Source organism: Mobula hypostoma, chromosome 6 (assembly GCF_963921235.1).
Source record: "Mobula hypostoma chromosome 6, sMobHyp1.1, whole genome shotgun sequence".
Classification (NCBI taxonomy): domain Eukaryota; kingdom Metazoa; phylum Chordata; class Chondrichthyes; order Myliobatiformes; family Myliobatidae; genus Mobula; species Mobula hypostoma.
Genome location: NC_086102.1, coordinates 95,812,771 through 95,833,554, shown reverse-complemented (window position 1 = coordinate 95,833,554; position 20,784 = coordinate 95,812,771). Strand labels below are relative to the sequence as shown.

The window sequence follows — 20,784 nt, the reverse complement described above, 5'->3', positions numbered from 1 at the left end:
TTTATACCCCATGTCTCTTTATACCCCTTGTCTCTTTATACCCCACACCTCTTTATACCCCACGCCTCTTTATACCCCCAGTCTTTTTATACCCCCAGTCTCTTTACGCCCCTTGTTTCTTTATACCCCACACGTCTTTATATCCATTGCCTCTTTATACTCCATGTCTCTTTAATACCACATGTCTCTTTATACCCCATGTATCTTAACACCTTATGTCTCTTTAATACCACATGTCTCTTTATACCCCATGTATCTTAACACCTTATGTCTCTTTAATACCACATGTCTCTTTATACCCCATGTATCTTAACACCTTATGTCTCTTTAATACCACATGTCTCTTTATACCCCATGTATCTTAACACCTTATGTCTCTTTAATACCACATGTCTCTTTATACCCCATGTATCTTAACACCTTATGTCTCTTTAATACCACATGTCTTTTTATACCTCATGCCTCTTTACACTCCACACCTATTTACACCCCTTGTCTCTTTATACCCCTTATCTCTTTATACCCCACGCCTCTTTATACCCGATGTCTCTTTATACCCCTTGCCTCTTTATACTCCTTGTCTCTTTATTCCTCATGGATCTTTATACCCGTTGCCTCTTTATACACATTGTCTCTTTATACCCCATGTCTCTACATACCCCACACCTCTATATACTCCTTGTCTCTTTATACCCCATGTCTCTTTATACCCCTTGCATCTTTATACCCCGTACCTCTTTATACCCCTTGCCTCTTTATACTCCTTGTCTCTTGATACCCAATGTCTCTTTATACCCCTTGCATCTTTATACACTTGTCTCTTTATACTCCTTGGCTCTTTATACCTCTTGTCTCTTTATACCTCATGTCTCTTTATACCCCTTGCCTATTTATACCCATTGTCTCTTTATACCTAATGCATCTTTTTACCCCTTGTCTCATTATACCCCATGTCTCTCTATAACCCTTGTCTCTTTACACCTCGTCTCTTTATACACATTGCCTCTTTAGACACCTTGCCTCTTTATACCCCATCCCTCTTAATACCCCTTGTCTGTTTATACCCCACACCTCTTTATACTCTTTGTCTGTTGATACCCCATGTCTCTTTATACCCTTGCATCTTTATACCCCTTGTCTCTTTATACCCCTTGTTTTTTTATAGCCCTTGTCTCTTAATACCTCATGTCTCTTTACACCCCACGCCTATTTATACCTCATGTCTCTTTATACCCCTTGTCTCTTTATACCCCTTGCTTCTTTATACCCCATGTATCTTTATACCATTTGTCTCTTTATACCCCATGTCTCTTTATTCCCCACGCCTCTTTATACCCCACGCCTATTTATACCCCATGTGTCTTTATACCCCATGTGTCTTTATACCCCTTGTCTCTTTATACCACACGCCTCTTTATACCCCTTGTCTCATTATACCCCATGTCTCTTTATAACCCTTGCCTCTTTATAACCCTTGTCTCTTTATATCTCATGTTGCTTTATACCCCTTGTCTCTTTATAAACCATGATCTTTATCACCCATGTCTCTTTATACTCCTTGTCTCTTTACATCCCACGCCTATTTATATCCCATGTCTCTTTATACCCCTTGCTTCTATATACCCCATTTCTCTTTATAACATTTGTCTCTTTATACCCCATTTCACTTAATTCCCCACGCCTCTTTACACCCCACGCCTATTTATACCCCATGTCTCTTTATACCCCTAGCTTCTTTATACCCCATGTCTCTTTATACCACTCGTCTCTTTATACCCCATGTCTCTTTATTCCCCACACCCCTTTACACCCCACGCCTATTTATACCCCTTGTCTCATTATATCCCATGTCTCTTTATAACCCTTGCCTCTTTATACCCCTTGTCTCTTTTAACCCCACGCCAGTATATACCCCTTGTCTCTTTATACCCCTTGCTTCTTTATATCCCTTGTCTCTTTATACCCCATGTCTCTTTATACCCCTTGTCTCATTATACCCTGTGTCTCTTTCTAACCCTTGCCTCTTTATAACCCTTGTCTCTTTATATCTCATGTCTCTTTATACCCCTTGTCTCATTATACCCCTTGTCTCTTTATAACCCATGCTCTTTATCACCCACGTCTCTTTATACTCTTTGCCTCTTTACACCCCACGCCTATCTATACCCCATGTCTCTTTATACCCCCTGCTTCTTTATACCCCATGTCTCTTTATACCATTTGTCTCTTTATAGCCCATGTCTCTTTATTCCCCTCGCCTCTTTATACCCCACGCCTATTTATACCCCATGTGTCTTTATACCCTTTGTCTCTTTATACCCCTTGTCTCTTTATACCCCACACCTCTTTATACCCCATGTCTCTTTATACTCCTTGTCTCTTTATACCCCTTGCCCCTTTATACCCCACGCCTCTTTATACCCCATGTCTCTTTATACCCCTTGTCTTTTTATAACCCATGTCTCTTTATAACCCATGTCTCTTTATTCTCCTTGTCTCTTTATACCCCTTGTGTCTTTATACCCTTTGTCTCTTTATACCCCTTGCCTATTTATACCCCATTTCTCTTTATACACCTTGTCCCTTTATACCCCTTGCCTCTTTATACCCCTTGTCTCTTTATACCCAATGTCTATTTATTCCCCACGCCACTTTATATTCCTTGTCTCTTTATACCCAATGCCTCTTTATACCCCATGTGTCTTTATACCCTTTGTCTCTTTATACCCCTTGCCTCTTTATACCCCTTGTCTCTTTTAACCCCACACCAGTATATACCACTTCCCTCTTTATACCCCACGCATCTTTATACCCCTTGTCTCTTTATACTCCATGTCTCTTTATACTCCTTGTCTCTTTATACCCCTTGTCTCTTTATACCCCACTTCTCTTCGTACTCCTTTTCTGTTGATACCCCATGTCTCTTTATTCCCCTTGCGTCTTTATACCATTTTCTCTTTATATTCCTTTGCTCTTTATACCCCATGTCTCTTTATTCCCCACGCCTCTTTACAACCCACGCCTATTTATACCCCATGTGTCTTTATACCCCTTGTCTCTTTATACCCCACGCCTCTTTATACCCCTTGTCCCATTATACCCCATGTCTCTTTATAACATTGCCTCTTTATAACGCTTACCTCTTTATACCACATGTCTCTTTATACACCTTGTCTCTTTATACCCCATGTCTCTTTATACCTCTTGTCTCTTTATACCCCTTGCCTCTTTATACCCCGTCATTTTATACTTCATGTCTCTTTATACCCCATGTCTCTTTATACCCCACAAATCTTTATACCCCATGTCTCTTTATACCATTTGTCTCATTATACCCCATGTCTCTTTATAACCCTTGCCTCTTTATAACCCTTGTCTCTTTATATCTCATGTTGCTTTATACCCCTTGTCTCTTTATAAACCATGATCTTTATCACCCATGTTTCTTTATACTCCTTGTCTCTTTACGCCCCACGCCTATTTATATCCCATGTCTCTTTATACCCCTTGCTTCTATATACCCCATATCTCTTTATACCCCATTTCACTTTATTCCCCACGCCCCTTTACACCCCACGCCTATTTATACCCCTTGTCTCATTATACCACATGTCTCTTTATAACCCTTGTCTCTTTATATCTCATGTCTCTTTATACCCCTTGTCTCTTTATAACCCTTGTCTCCTTATATCTCATGTCTCTTTATACCCCTTGTCTCTTTGTGCCCCACGTCTCTTTATTCCCCATGCCTCTATATACCCCAGGTCTCTTTATACCTCATCTCTTCTTATACCGGTTGCCTCTTTATACCCCTTTTCTGTGTATACCCCTTTTCTCTTTATACCCCACACCTCTTTATACCCCATGTCTCTTTATACCACTTGTCTCTTTATACCCCTTCCCTCTTTATACCCCATGCCTCTTTATACCCGTTGTCTCTTTGTACCCCTTGTCTCTTTATACCCCTTGTCTCTTTATACCACACGCCTATTTATACCCCATGCCTCTTTATACCCGTTGTATCTTTATTCCCCTTGTCTCTTTATACCCCTTGTCTCTTTATACCACACGCCTATTTATACCCCATGTCTCTTTATACTCCTTGCCTCTTTACACCCCTTGCCTCTTTATACCCCATGTCTCTTTATAACCCATGCCTCTTTATACCCCATGTCTCTTTATACCCCTTGTCTCTTTATAACCCATGCCTCTTTATACCCGTTGTCTCTTTGTACCCCTTGTCTCTTTATATCCCTTGCCTCTTTATACCCGTTGTATCTTTATTCTCCTTGTCTCTTTATACCCCTTGTCTCTTTATACCACACGCCTATTTATACCCCATGTCTCTTTATACTCCTTGCCTCTTTACACCCCTTGCCTCTTTATAACCCATGTTTCTTTATAACCCATGTCTCTTTATTCTCCTTGTCTCTTTATACCCCACACCTCTTTATACCCCTTGTCTCTTGATACCCCATGCCAGTATATACCCCTTGTCTTTATACCCCTTGCGTCTTTATACCCCTTGTCTCTTTATACCCCTTTGCCTCTTTTACCCCGTCTCTGTATACCCATTGTCTCTTTATACCCCACACCTCTTTATACCCCATGTCTCTTTATACCCCTTTGCCTCTTTTACCCCGTCTCTGTATACCCATTGTCTCTTTATACCCCACACCTCTTTATACCCCATGTCTCTTTATACCCCATGTCTCTTTATACCCCATGTCTCTTTATACCCCTTGCCTCTTTACACCCCATGCCTATTTATACCCCATGTCTCTTTATACCCCTTGCTTCTTTATACCCCATTTCTCTTTATACCATTTGTCTCTTTATACCCCATGTCTCTTTATTCCCCACGCCTCTTTACACCCCACGCCTATTTATACCCCATGTGTCTTTATACCCCTTGTCTCTTTATACCCCTTGTGTCTTTATACTCCATGTCTCTTTATACCCATTGCCTCTTTATACTCCATTTTTTTATACCCGATGTCTCTATATACCCCTTGTCTCTTTATATCCCTTGTCTCTTTATACCAGTTGTCTCTTTGTACCCCAAGTCTCTTTATTCCCCACGCTTCTATATACCCCAGGTCTCTTTATACCTCATGTCTCTTTATACCTCTTGCCTCTTTATACCCCTTTCCTGTGTTTCCCCATTTTCTCTTTATACCCCACACCTCTTTATACCCCATGTCCCTTTATACCCCTTGCCTCTTTATACCCATTATCTCTTTATACCCCACACATCTTTATGCTCCATGTCTCTTTATACCTCACGTCTCTTTATACCACTTGTCTCTTTACACCCCTTTTCTCTTTATACCCCATGTCTCTTTATACCCCAAGTCGCTTTATAACTCTTGCTACTTCATAACCCATGTCTCTTTATAAACCATGTCTCTCTATACCCCATGCCCCTTTATACCCCTTGTCTCTTTATACCCCTTGTCTCTCTATACCCCACGCCTCTATATACCCCTTGTCTATTTATACCCCTTGCTTCTTTATACCCGTTGTTTCTTTATACCTCATGTCTCTTTATACCCCTTGCCTCTTTATACCCCTTGTCTGTGTATATCCCTTGTCTCTTTTTACCCCTCACCTCTTTATGCCCCATGTCTCTTTATACCCCTTGCCTCTTTATACCCCATGCCTCTTTTTACCCCTTGTCTCTTTATACCGCTTGCATATTTATACCCTTGTTTCTTTACACCCCTTGTCTCTTTATACCCCATGTCTCTTTATACCCATTGCCTCTTCATACTCCATGTCCCTTTATACCCCATGTCTCTTTATACCCATTGTCTCTGTTTACCCCACGCCTCATTATACCCCTTGTCTCATTATACCCTACGCCTCTTTATACACCTTGTCTCTTTATATACCTTTTCTCTTTATACCCAATGTCTCTTTATTCCACACGCCTCTTTACACCCCACGCCTATTTATACCCCATGTCTCTTTATGCCACTTGTCTCTTTATACCCCATATCTCTTCATACCCCTTACTTCTTTACACCCCACGCCTCTTTATACCCCATGTCTTTTTATACCACTTGTCTCTTTATACCGCATATCTCTTCATACCCCTTACTTCTATATACCCCATGTCTCTTTATACCCCTTGCCTCTTTAGACCCCTTTTCTATTTACACCTCATGTCTCTTTATTCCCCACGCCTCTTTACACCCCACGCCTATTTATACCTCATGTGTCTTTATATCCCTTGTCTCTTTATACCCCTTGTCTCTTTTATACCAAATGCCTCTTTATACCCCTTGCCTCTTTACACCCATTGTCTCTTTATACCACATGTCTCTTTATACCCCACGCCTCTTTATACCAATTGCCTCTTTATACTCCTTGTCTCTTGATACCCCATGTCTCTTTATATCCCTTGCATCTTTATACCCTTGTCTCCTTATACTCCTTGGTTCTTTATACTCCTTGTCTCTTTATACCCCTTGCCTCTTTAGACCCCTTGTCTCTTTATACCCCATGTCTCTTTATAACCCACGCCTCTTTTAACCCATTGTCTCTTCATACCTCATTCCTCTATATACCACTTGTTTCTGTATACCCCATATCTCTTTATACCCCTTGCTTCTTTATACCCCTTGTCTCTTTATACTCCTTGTCTCTTTATACCCCTTGCCTCTTTATACCTCTTGTCTCTTTATACCCCATGTCTCTTTCTACCCCTTGCCTCTTTACACCCCTTTTCTATTTATACCCCATGTCTCTTTATTTCCCACGCCTCTTTTCACCCCACGCCTATTTATACCTCATGTGTCTTTATATCCCTTGTCTCTTTATACCCCTTGTCTCTTTACACCCCTTGTCTCTTTATACCCCATGTCTCTTTATACCCATTGCCTCTTCATACTCCATGTCTCTTTATACCCCATGTCTCTTTATACCCCACGCCTCTTCATACTCCATGCCTCTTTATACCCCATGTCTCTTTATACCCCATGTCTCTTTATAACCCACACCTCTTTATACCCCTTGCCTCTTTACACCCCTTGTCTCTTTATGCTCCTTGTCTCTTTATACCCCATGACTCTATATACCCATTGCATCTTTATACCCATGTCTCTTTATACTCCTTAGCTCTTTATACCCCTTGCCTCTTTATACCTCATGTCTCTTTATACCCCACTCCTCTTTATACCCCATGTCTCTTTATACCCCTTGTCTCTTTATACCCCTTGTCTTTTTATTCCCCACGCCTCTTTACATCCCACGCCTATTTATACTCCATGTCTCTTTATACCCCTTTTCTATTTATACCCCATGTCTCTTTGTTCCCCACGCCTCTTTACACCCCACGCCTATTTATACCTCATGTGTCTTTATATCCCTTGTCTCTTTATACCCCTTGTGTCTTTACACCCATTGTCTCTTTATACCCCATGTCTCTTTATACCCATTGTCTCTTTATACCCCATGTCTCTTTATAATCCATGCCTCTTTATAGCCATTGTCTCTTTATACCCCATGCCTCTTTATACCAATTGCCTCGTTATACTCCTTGTCTCTTGATACCCCATGTCTCTTTATATCCCTTGCATCTTTATACCCTTGTCTCTTTATACTCCTTGTCTCTTTATACCGCTTGCCTCTTTATACCTCATGTCTCTGTATACCCCACTCCTCTTTATACCCCATGTCTCTTTATACCTTACACCTCTTTATTCTCCTTGCCTCTTTAGACCCCTTGTCTCCTTATACCCCATGTCTCTTTATACACATTGCCTCTTCATACTCCATGTCTCTTTATACCCCTTGTCTCTTTATACCCCATGTTTCTTTATAACCCGCACCTCTTTTAACCCATTGTCTCTTCATACCTCATTCCTCTATATACCGCTTGTTTCTGTATACCTCTTGTCTCTTTATACTCCATGTATCTTGATACCCCATGTCTCTTTATACCCCTTGCATCTTTATACCCTTTGCCTCTTTATACCTCATGTCTCTTTATACCCCACTCCTCTTTATACCCCATGTCTCTTTATAATCCACGCCTCTTTTTACCCATTATCTCTTCATACTTCATGCCTCTTTATACTGCTTGTTTCTGTATACCTTATGCCTCTTTATACCCCATGCCTCTTTATACCCCTTGCCTCTTTAGACCCCTTGTCTCTTTATACTCCTTGTCTCTTTATACCCCATGCCTCCAATTCTCTGTCATGCCATTGTGAGCAATGGGACCAACTTTGGTCAGCAGGGTGAGTTGGGCCTGTTTCGTGTTGTTTTCATCTATAACTCCATGACTCTAAAATACAATTCCATTACTGGTTTTGAACTGTACCTCAGTAACAATGATAGCTGAAGTATTTTGGAATATTGATATTTCTGAAATATTAATGTTAACTAATTAAATCTCCAGCACATTTTCCTCAGACTGAGATGCACAGTTAAACATGTAAGAATGCACTGCCTTCCTTACCTTGTAGAATATTAGCAGCAGGTCATCTAGCTTCCCATGTAAGTCTCCTGAAAGACATAAGAAAGTATTAATATTCTACAAGTTACGTACCAAGCAGAGTGCTTGAGTTATTTATTTATTTATTTAGTGATTCCCGTGCGGAATAGGTCCCTCTGACTTACTGAGCCACACGAGCCAGCCACCCACCGTTTTAATTCTGGCCTAATCACAGGACAGTTTATAATGACCAATTAACCCACTAACCAGTACGTCTTTGGACTGTAGGAGGAAACCGGAGCATCCCAAGGAAACTCACACTCACAGGGGAAGGAACATACAAACTTGCTTACAGAGGGCGCCGGAATTGACACCTAGCTGTAAGAGTGTCACGCTAACCACTTTGCTACTGCGGTACCCCGAGATGTTCATCACAATCACAATCACAAAATGAACTGTCAGATCATGATCAATTGTACAATGATGGAGTCGTGGAACACACCACAACACAGAAGCAAGCTCTTTACACCCCACGTAGTCTGTGCCAAACTATTATTCTGCCTAGTCCCATCAATTTGCACCTGGACCATGGCCCTCCATGCCCTCCCATCCATCTAACCCAACTTCCCAGAACCTGCATCCACCTCTTCTTCTGGCAGCTCATTCCACGCTCTCATCACCCTCTGAATGAAGAAGTTCCCCCTCATGTTCCCCTTAAACATTCAACTTTCACCCCAACTCATGACTTCTAGTTCTAGACTCACTCAACCTCAGTGTAAAAAGCCTGCTTACATTTATCCTATCTATACCCCTCATAAATTTGTTTACCTCTATCAAATCTCCCCTCATTCTCCGACACTCCAGGGAAAAAAAGTCCTAACCTATTCAACCTTTCCCTTATAACTCAGGTCCTCAAGTCCCTGCAACATCCTTAGAAATTTTCCTTGCACTCTTTCAATCTTATTGATAACTTTCCTGTAGGTAGGTGACCAAAACTGCATGCAATGCTCCAAATTATGCCTCACCAGTATTGTCAACAACTTCGTTATAATATTCCAACTCCAAACTCCAGGACTTGATATTTTCATTTATGTGCTAAATGTGCCAAAGCTCTTTTTTATGACCCTATCTACCTGTGATGCCACTTTCAAGGATTATGCATCTGTATTCCCTGATCCCTCTGTTTTACCACACTCATCAGTGCCCTACCGTTCAGTATGTGTCCTGTCCTGGCTTAGTGTAACTCATCGCACTAGTCTGCGTAAATTCCATCTGCCATTTTTAGCTCATTTTTCTAGCTAGTCCATATCCTGCTGCAAGCTATGATAGTCTTACTCACTGTCCATTGCACCTCCCAATCTTGGTGTCATCCACAAATCTGGTGATCTAGTTTACCACATTATCATCTAGATCGTTGATATAAATGACAAATAACAATGGACCCAACATCGACCCCTGTGGCACTTCATTAGTCACAGGCCTCCAGTCAGAGATGCAACCCTCTACAACCACTCTCTTGCTTCTCCCATGAAGCCAATGTCTAATCCAGTTACTACCTCCCTGAATGCCAAGCAGCTGAACCTTTTTGACCAAGCTCCCATGTCAAATGCCTTGCCAAAGTCCATGTAGACTACATCTACTCTCTTTCCTTCATCAACACTCCTGATAACTTCCTCAAAAAACTCTATAAAATTGATTAGACACAGCCTACCACACACAAAGCCACATTGACTATCCCATCGGTCCCTGTCCATCCAGATAATTGTATAACAGTCCCTTAGAATACCTTCCAATAACTTGCCCACTACTAATGTCAGGCTCACTGGCCCATATTTTCTTGGCTTATTCTTAAACAACGGGACTACATCAGTTATCCTCCAGTTCTCTGGCACTTCATCCATGGCTAAGGATATTTAAATATCTCTGCTAGGTCCTTGCAATTTCTGCACAAGTCTCCCACAGGGTCTGAGGGAACATCCTGTCAGGCCCTGGGGATTTATCCACCCTAATCTGCCTCAAGAAAGCAAATACCCTCTCCTCTACAATCCCAATGCAATCCATGACCTCACTGCTGTTTTGCCTCAGTTCTATAGACTCTGTGCCCATCTCCTGAGTAAATACAGATGCAAAAAATCCATTTAAGATCTTTCCTATGTCTTTTGGCTCCATGTATAAGTGACCATGCTGATCTTCAAGAGGACCAAATGTGTCCCTTGCTATCCTTTTGCTTTCAATATATCTCCTTCACCTTGTCTGCTAGAGTAACCCTGTGCCTTGTTTTAGCTCCCCCCGATTTCCCTTTTAAGTGTACTCTTGCATTTCTTATACTCCTCAAGTACCTTATTTGATCCTTGTTGCCTAAACCAGCCATGCACCTCATTCTTCTTCTTAACCAGGGCCTCAATATCTCTTGAAAACCAAGATTCTCTAAACCTGCTAGCCTTGCCTTTTACTCTGACAGGAACATATGCACTCCGTACTCTCAAAACCTCACTTCTGAAGGCCTCTTACTTAGCAAGCACACTTCCACCAGAAAACAACCTGTCTGAATCCACACTTTACGAGATCCTTTCTGATACCATCAAAATTGTCCCTTCTTCAATTTAGAATCTCAGCCTGAAGACCAAACCTCTCCTTCTCCATAATTATCTTGAAACTAATGGTATTTGTTCTCTAGGTCCAAAATGTTCTCCTATACAAAACTCTGTCACCTGGCCTGATTTGTTCCCTAATAAGAGATCCTGTATCACACTCTGTCTAGTTGAGACCTCTATGTACTGATTAAGGAAACTTTCCTGAACACATTTGACAAACTCTATTGCATCCAGCCATTTTACAGCATGGGAGTTGCAGTCAATATGCGGAAAATTAAAATCACCTACTAATACAACCTTCCTTCTCTAAATCCCACTCAATATTGAGTCATCTACAATATAATCTCATTAAAGTGATCATCCCTTTCTTGTTCCTCAGTTCACCCACATAGCCTCAGTAGATGAGTTCTCCAGTCTGTCTGTGTGAGCAGTGCTGTGACTTTTTCCTTGACTAGTGATGTTATCCTTCCCCTTTCCTACAATACTCATCATATTGAAAGAATCTCAACTCAGACAGAACATCATGCTCAACAGTTCCATTCCTGCCTTTTAACAACATCTTTTCCCATAGCTACTCTGCTCTCTGCCTGGAACTCTGGTAAACCTAGTTTAAAACCCCTGGTGATCAAGTAATTTTCTAGAGAGATTGTCCCCATTAAGCTTGAAAGGTATAGATTGTAACTGTACTGTTGAAAGAGGCGGGGCGGGGTGGAGAGAGAGAACAAGAACTTGTAGGCAAGTTTACTAACAACAGCAAGCAGAAAGCTATTATTATGTTGGCAGCAAGATTTTCTGGAAGCATAGCAACACATACAAAATGCTGGTGGAACAGCCCAGGCCAGGCAGCATCTATAGGAAGAAGCACAGTCGACGTTTCAGGCTGAGACCCTTCGTCAGAACTAACTGAAAGAAGAGATAATAAGAGATAGATACTATCTCTTCTTTCAGTTAGTCTTGACGAAGGGTCTCGGCCTGAAACGTCGACTGTATTTCTTCCTATAGATGCTGCCTGGCCTGCTGTGTTCACCAGCATTTTGTGTGTGTTGCTTGGATTTCCAGCATCTGCAGATTTTCTCACATTTGCGTTTATAGAAGCATAGTTATGATTCCCAGATCTATAAAAGTAATTGAAGATGTAACAGGTGGGGTGTATAAGGCTAGTGGATATAGCACGTTTGTATTTTAGAATGCATTCTTTTGAATACGACTTTAATATCTGTGGAGAAAATTAGGATTTATAGGGCATGGGATAATAAATTAGCACGGACAGAGAGCGATGAACAGAAAGCACAGTAGGGATATATTTATGGGATGGCTGACTGTAAACTGTGGAATGGCACATGGATAAACATTTATACATGTGATAAAGATTACATGTAAGGCTTAGGGACAGGGCAAGAAAATGACAACCGCAGGAAGTGTGAAACCCACCACTTTGATGGAAAAAAAGAAGTGGCGTATTTTTTTGAAAAACTGAGAGACTGGTAATCCCTACACTCAGAGGGAATTGCAAATAGGTCAAAGTCAAGGTCAGGCAATTGGGAAGACAAGGGATTGAAAAGCCTGGGTTCAAATTCCTGGCTGTGTTTTTTGTACACTGTTTTTCCATTCACAGAAACAGCTCCATCACACATACAAAAAGACAATGTAGATACAGAAGGGTGGCCTGTGCCCAGATTAGAATGCCTAATGGGTTCTAGATGAAGATTAAAATTAATATTGAAGATTCACTTTATTTGTCACATGTACATCAAAACATCAAAGCATAGAGTGAAATGTGTCATTTGCGTCAATGACCACTGCAGTCTAAGGATGTGCTGGGCTGGCCCAAGAGCGCCTGTTTCTAGCACCAGTGTAGCTTTCCGCAACTTACTAACCCTCACCTGCACATCTTTGGAAGGTGAGAGGAAACCAGAGCACATGGAGAAAACCGCATGGTCATGGGGAGAACGTAAACACTCTTTACAGACAGCAGTGAGAATCTTCCAATGTTCTCTCTTTTATTATTTCCCAGTTAACTCGACAAACAATCTTGGCTGTCGAAGCAGCTAATAGATGCTCTTTGGACTACTTTGACTTACACAAAAATAAGGATAGTTTGCTTGTTACCAGAGGGCCTTACAATACTCCCTCACGGACACCCCGTGAGATATAAGACCTGGCATGAAGAGGATGGAATCATCTCTTTGTAACAGTGAGAAACAGAGGTAACATTTCCTACCACAAACTGTTATATCCTTGGAGTAATGGGTTGAAAGGTGGATGATGTTTGGCATTTTTTTCACAATTTTCTTGGTCTCTTGCAGGAGCTGAAGCACGTACAAGCTGTGAAGCTGCTGTAACAGCAAATGATGTCAAGGTTACAGGCAAGTGCAGAACCAAGGAACTATACAAAGTGTGATGTTGCACTAATTACCCTAGCAGCTTAGTATCCAGGGACCCAGAAAATTACAGAAGTTAGAGAATTAGAATTCAGCATTTAAAAGTAGATCCAAACAAATACAAATTATCAACCCAATAGATCAACGTGTCCTTTCCATTCTTATTTAACCCCTCAAATAATCCTGTAAAGGCTCTTTCACTAACATTTGGGGGACATGCCAGTGTTAGAAAGCCTGTCCCAAAGTGATCACCACCAGAAGTCACACACTGTCAAAATCATATCTTGAATCAACATCCCAGACTTGAGGGACTGTGGCATACAATGGGGACAGAGCGAGCCTTGGAGGTCCTTAGCGTCGACTGGACCCCATGTGGCAATAAGTCAATTATGGTTTAGGGAACCTCCTCCTGTTGCTCATCACTTTGCATGCAAATCAGCTGCAGAGTTCTTGGTGTTAGAAAGATATCTATATTGCTGTACTTCTAACAAGAATATAAAAGGTAGCTTGTGAGTGTAAATCTTTATATTTTGAAATGGCAGAGGTTCAGAATAAGTCACAGATTAAAAATAGGCAATCATGAGGATAACCTTCTGGCCTGGCATATCCCATGGTTTGCCATTCTTATCAAACAGGGAACCAACCCTAGTTCATCAACAATGTACACTGGGATGTACCTTACATTTACATGCAGAGACAATTGACTACTTTTAATCTCTGTAGTGGATTAGTCTGCTGCTGACCCTTTCACTTAGTCTCAAGGAGAGACCCCACTGTTAAAATCAGCTTTCCTGTTTATTGATCCTCATAAAGTTGAATCAGCAATGTCAATTGATACCACTGCTGCAGGACCAGCAATGCACGTGCATAAATTTGTCATACACAGGTGCGAGTGATGTGGATCTGCACAGTTTGTGTCAGTCATGTTCAGGGGTGGTTGTGTGCCATCATTAAATTGCATAGCATGTCAAACATATGAAACGTGCAGTGGATTTTCCAGGCTAGTCTTTGCTCAGTGAGTCACCACAGACGTGTGCAATTGATATTCATGGAGCCAGAGACTCTAAACCTGAATCTTTGTAAACTGGTACATTAACTCACTTTCCGCTGCTTGAATGCTTTAAGCAATACAGTGGCATCAAAAGCTGTAAGAGGAAAAGAAAGTCGTGGTCCTGAGTAGTAACTGGGAACTTTAGTGGTTAAATCTCCCAGCACTTGGTCAGACTCTGTACTGTCACACAGCTCTCCTGATGGATTCAATAACTGGGAAAACAAGCCTGGAATAAGAAAAAAATATCTGTTATCAACAGTAGGTGTAGATCAATAACTTAATTTATGTGGACAATAAACTGGTTGCGTTTCTCCTCACCGGTAGTGTACTGTTTATGGAAATTATTTGCACTCAGCAATATCTGTTAGCAAACTGCATGGAGAAATAGCAGAAATTTGTGCAAAAGAATCTGCAGCCTTTACTCCTTGCAGATTTTTACACCATTCCTTACTCTGAGGATTGACCCACTCTAGTGCACATAGTCTTTTTACCAGTTATGCCGTCAAAATGATCAAACATCAATAATAACTGTCAAAGTCAAATTGATTGTCATATGCACAAGTACGTGTATGCAGGCTCCTGTATCTCCAGCCTGAGGGCAGAATTCAGATGAAGACATGGTAGGTACGAGGTGCATAGAAACATAGAAACATAGAAAATAGGTGCAGGAGTAGGCCATTCGGCCCTTCGAGCCTGCACCGCCATTTATTATGATCATGGCTGATCATCCAACTCAGAACCCAGCCTTCCCTCCATACCCCCTGACCCCTGTAGCCACAAGGGCCATATCTAACTTCCTTTTAAACATAGCTAATGAACTGGCCTCAACAGTTTGCTGTGGCAGAGAATTCCACAGATTCACCACTCTCTGTGTGAAGAAGTTTTTCCTAACCTCGGTCCTAAAAGGCTTCCCCTCTATCCTCAAACTGTGACCCCTCGTTCTAGACCTCCCCAACATCGGGAACAATCTTCCTGCATCTAGCCTGTCCAATCCCTTTAGGATCTTATACGTTTCAATCAGATCCCCCCTCAATCTTCTAAATTCCAACGAGTACAAGCCCAGTTCATCCAGTCTTTCTTCATATGAAAGTCCTGCCATCCCAGGAATCAATCTGGTGAACCTTCTTTGTACTCCCTCTATGGCAAAGATGTCTTTCCTCAGATTAGGGGACCAAAACTGCACACAATACTCCAGGTGTGGTCTCACCAAGGCCTTGTACAACTGCAGTAGTACCTCCCTGCTCCTGTACTCGAATCCTCTCGCTATAAATGCCAGCATACCGTTCGCCTTTTTCACCGCCTGCTGTACCTGCATGCCCACTTTCAATGACTGGTGTATAATGACACCCAGGTCTCGTTGCACCTCCCCTTTTCCTAATCGGCCACCATTCAGATAATAATCTGTTTTCCTATTTTTGCCACCAAAGTGGATAACTTCACATTTATCCACATTAAATTGCATCTGCCATGAGTTTGCCCACTCACCCAACCTATCCAAGTCACCCTGCATCCTCTTAGCATCCTCCTCACTGCTAACACTGCCACCCAGCTTCGTGTCATCCGCAAACTTGGAGATGCCGCATTTAATTCCCTCATCCAAGTCATTAATATATATTGTAAATCTTACTTGCAGGGACATAGAAACACATAAAAAAAAATTAATTAAAAGTAGGTAATAAACAATTTCACAAGAATGAACGAAATTAGAATAAAAATGACCATGATCGGGCAAACTGATCAAAGTCGACACAGAAGTCATGCAGCTATCATACGCTTGTTATTTGATGCACATGGTAAACATCAGTTCACAGGAATACAAGAGCCTGCAGAGAGTAAAGGATTACAGGAAACTGCAGAGAGTGATGGATTACAGGAAACTGCAGAGAGTGATGGATTACAGGAGACTGCAGAGGGTGATGGATTACAGGAGACTGCAGAGAGTGAAGGATTACAGGTGACTGCAGAGAGTGATGGACTAAAGGCAACTGCAGAGAGTGATGGTTTACAGGACTCGGCAGAGAGTGATGGATTACAGGAGAAAGCAGAGAGTGATGGATTACAGGAGAAAGCAGAGAGTGATGGATTACAGGAGAAAGCAGAGAGTGATGGATTACAGGAGGATGCAGAGAGTGATGGATTACAGGAGAAAGCAGAGAGTGATGGATTACAGGAGACTGCAGAGAGTGATGGATTACAGGAGGCTGCAGAGAGTGATGGATTATAGGAGGATGGAGGGAATGATGGATTACAGGAGACTGCAGAGAGTGTTGGATTACAGGAGTTTAAAGAGAGTGATGGACTAAAGGAGACTGCAGAGAGTGATGGATTACAGGAGACTGCAGATAGCGATAGACTGCAGGAGACTGCAGAGAGCGATGGATTAACGGAGGCTGCCGAGAGAGGTGGATTACAGGAGACTGCAGAGAGTGATGGACTAAAGGCAACTGCAGGAAGTGATGGATTGCAGGACTCGGCAGAGAGTGATAGATTACAGGAGACTGCAGAGAGCGATGGATTACAGGAGGCTACCGAGAGAGATGGATTACAGGAGATTGCAGAGAGTGACGGACGAAAGGCAACTGCAGGGAGTGATGGATTACAGGACTCGGCAGAGAATGATGGATTACAGGAGGCTGCAGAGAGTGATGGATTACAGGAGAAAGCAGAGAGTGATGGATTACAGGAGGCTGCAGAGAGTGATGGATTACAGGAGAAAGCAGAGAGTGATGGATTACAGGAGGCTGCAGAGAGTGATGGATTACAGGAGAAAGCAGAGAGTGATGGATTACAGGAGACTGCAGAGAGTGATGGATTACAGGAGGCTGCAGAGAGTGATGGATGACAGGAGACTGCAGAGAGTGAAGGATTACAGGAGACTGCAGAGAGTGATGGATTATAGGAGGATTGAAGAGAATGATGGATTACAGGAGAATGCAGAGAGTGATGGCTTACAGGAGGCTGCAGAGAGTGATGGATTACAGGAGACTGCGGAGAGTGATGGACTACGCGAGACTGCAGAGAGTGATGGATTACAGGCGACAGCAGAGAGTGATGGATTACAGGAGACTGCAGAGAGTGATGGATTACAGGAGGCTGCAGAGAGTGATGGATTACAGGAGACCACAGGGAGTGATAGACAACTTGAGACTGCAGAAAGTGATGGATTACAGCTGACAGCAGAGAGTGATGGATTACAGGAGGCTGCAGAGAGTGATGGATTACAGGAGGCTGCAGAGAGTGATGGATTACAGGAGAAAGCAGAGAGTGATAGATTACAGGAGACTGCGGAGAGTGATGGACTACAGGAGACTGCAGAGAGTGATGGATTACATGAGGCTGCAGGGAGTGATGGATTATAGGAGGATGGAGGGAATGATGGATTACAGGAGACTGCAGAGAGTGTTGGATTACAGGAGTTTAAAGAGAGTGATGGACTAAAGGAGACTGCAGAGAGTGATGGATTACAGGAGACTGCAGATAGTGATAGACTGCAGGAGACTGCAGAGAGCGATGGATTAACGGAGGCTGCCGAGAGAGATGGATTACAGGAGACTGCAGAGAGTGATGGACTAAAGGCAACTGCAGGGAGTGATGGATTACAGGACTCGGCAGAGAGTGATAGATTACAGGAGACTGCAGAGAGCGATGGATTAACGGAGGCTGCCGAGAGAGATGGATTACAGGAGACTGCAGAGAGTGATGGACTAAAGGCAACTGCAGGGAGTGATGGATTACAGGACTCGGCAGAGAGTGATAGATTACAGGAGACTGCAGAGAGTGATGGATTACAAGAGACTGCAGAGAGTGATGGATTACAGGAGGCTGCAGAGAGTGATGGATTACAGGAGAAAGCAGAGAGTGATGGATTACAGGAGACTGCAGAGAGTGATGGATTACATGAGGCTGCAGAGAGTGATAGATTAAAGGAGACTACGGAGAGTAATGGACTACATGAGACTGCAGAGAGTGATGGATTACAGGAGAAAGCAGAGAGTGATGGATTACAGGAGGCTGCAGAGAGTGATGGATGACAGGAGGCTGTAGAGAGTGATGGATTACGAGAGATTGAAGAGAGTAATGGATTACAGGAGACTGCAGAGAGTGATGGACTAAAGGCAACTGCAGGGAGTGATGGATTACAGGACTCGGCAGAGAGTGATAGATTACAGGAGACTGCAGAGAGCGATGGATTACAGGAGGCTACCGAGAGAGATGGATTACAGGAGATTGCAGAGAGTGACGGACTAAAGGCAACTGCAGGGAGTGATGGATTACAGGACTCGGCAGAGAGTGATAGATTACAGGAGACTGCAGAGAGTGATGGATTACAAGAGACTGCAGAGAGTGATGGATTACAGGAGGCTGCAGAGAGTGATGGATTACAGGAGAAAGCAGAGAGTGATGGATTACAGGAGACTGCAGAGAGTGATGGATTACATGAGGCTGCAGAGAGTGATAGATTAAAGGAGACTACGGAGAGTAATGGACTACATGAGACTGCAGAGAGTGATGGATTACAGGAGAAAGCAGAGAGTGATGGATTACAGGAGGCTGCAGAGAGTGATGGATGACAGGAGGCTGTAGAGAGTGATGGATTACGGGAGTTTGAAGAGAGTAATGGATTACAGGAGACTGCAGAGAGTGATGGACTACAGGAGACTGCAGTGAGTGATGGATTACAGGAGACTGCAGAGAGTGATGGATTACAGGAGAAAGCAGAGAGTGATGGATTACAGGAGGATGCAGAGAGTGATGGATTACAGGAGAAAGCAGAGAGTGATGGATTACAGGAGACTGCAGAGAGTGATGTATTGCAGGAGACTGCAGAGAGTGATGGATGACAGAAGGATGCAGAGAGTGATAGATTACAGGAGACTGCGGAGAGTGATGGACTACAGGAGACTGCAGAGAGTGATGGATTACATGAGGCTGCAGAGAGTGATGGATTATAGGAGGATGGAGGGAATGATGGATTACAGGAGACTGCAGAGAGTGTTGGATTACAGGAGTTTAAAGAGAGTGATGGACTAAAGGAGACTGCAGAGAGTGATGGATTACAGGAGACTGCAGATAGTGATAGACTGCAGGAGACTGCAGAGAGCGATGGATTAACGGAGGCTGCCGAGAGAGATGGATTACAGGAGACTGCAGAGAGTGATGGACTAAAGGCAACTGCAGGGAGTGATGGATTACAGGACTCGGCAGAGAGTGATAGATTACAGGAGACTGCAGAGAGCGATGGATTACAGGAGGCTACCGAGAGAGATGGATTACAGGAGATTGCAGAGAGTGACGGACTAAAGGCAACTGCAGGGAGTGATGGATTACAGGACTCGGCAGAGAGTGATGGATTACAGGAGACTGCAGAGAGTGATGGATTACAGGAGACTGCAGAGAGTGATGGATTACAGGAGGCTGCAGAGAGTGATGGATTATAGGAGGATGGAGGGAATGATGGATTACAGGAGACTGCAGAGAGTGTTGGATTACAGGAGTTTAAAGAGAGTGATGGACTGAAGGAGACTGCAGAGAGTGATGGATTACAGGAGACTGCAGATAGTGATAGACTGCAGGAGACTGCAGAGAGCGATGGATTAACGGAGGCTGCCGAGAGAGATGGATTACAGGAGACTGCAGAGAGTGATGGACTAAAGGCAACTGCAGGGAGTGATGGATTACAGGACTCGGCAGAGAGTGATAGATTACAGGAGACTGCAGAGAGCGATGGATTACAGGAGGCTACCGAGAGAGATGGATTACAGGAGATTGCAGAGAGTGACGGACTAAAGGCAACTGCAGGGAGTGATGGATTACAGGACTCGGCAGAGAGTGATAGATTACAGGAGACTGCAGAGAGTGATAGATTACAGGAGACTGCGGAGAGTGATGGACTACAGGAGACTGCAGAGAGTGATGGATTACATGAGGCTGCAGAGAGTGATGGATTATAGGAGGATGGAGGGAATGATGGATTACAGGAGACTGCAGAGAGTGTTGGATTACAGGAGTTTAAAGAGAGTGATGGACTAAAGGAGACTGCAGAGAGTGATGGATTACAGGAGACTGCAGATAGTGATAGACTGCAGGAGACTGCAGAGAGCGATGGATTAACGGAGGCTGCCGAGAGAGATGGATTACAGGAGACTGCAGAGAGTGATGGACTAAAGGCAACTGCAGGAGTGATGGATTACAGGACTCGGCAGAGAGTGATAGATTACAGGAGACTGCAGAGAGCGATGGATTACAGGAGGCTACCGAGAGAGATGGATTACAGGAGATTGCAGAGAGTGACGGACTAAAGGCAACTGCAGGGAG

General features: G+C 43.0%; 1 protein-coding gene across 1 annotated transcript in view; it reads right to left on the bottom strand.

The window, feature by feature from the left end:
- The window catches only part of ppef1 (protein phosphatase, EF-hand calcium binding domain 1), a 151,671-nt gene that overhangs the window by 107,237 nt on the left and 23,650 nt on the right, over positions 1-20,784 (bottom strand). Inside the window, exons 2-4 of the mRNA XM_063052536.1 lie at positions 14,520-14,695; positions 13,259-13,373; positions 8,468-8,514 (exon numbers count right to left, since the gene is read on the bottom strand). Of these exons, the coding sequence (XP_062908606.1) occupies positions 8,468-8,514; positions 13,259-13,373; positions 14,520-14,695 (338 nt within the window). The remainder of the gene's footprint in view (positions 1-8,467; positions 8,515-13,258; positions 13,374-14,519; positions 14,696-20,784) is intronic.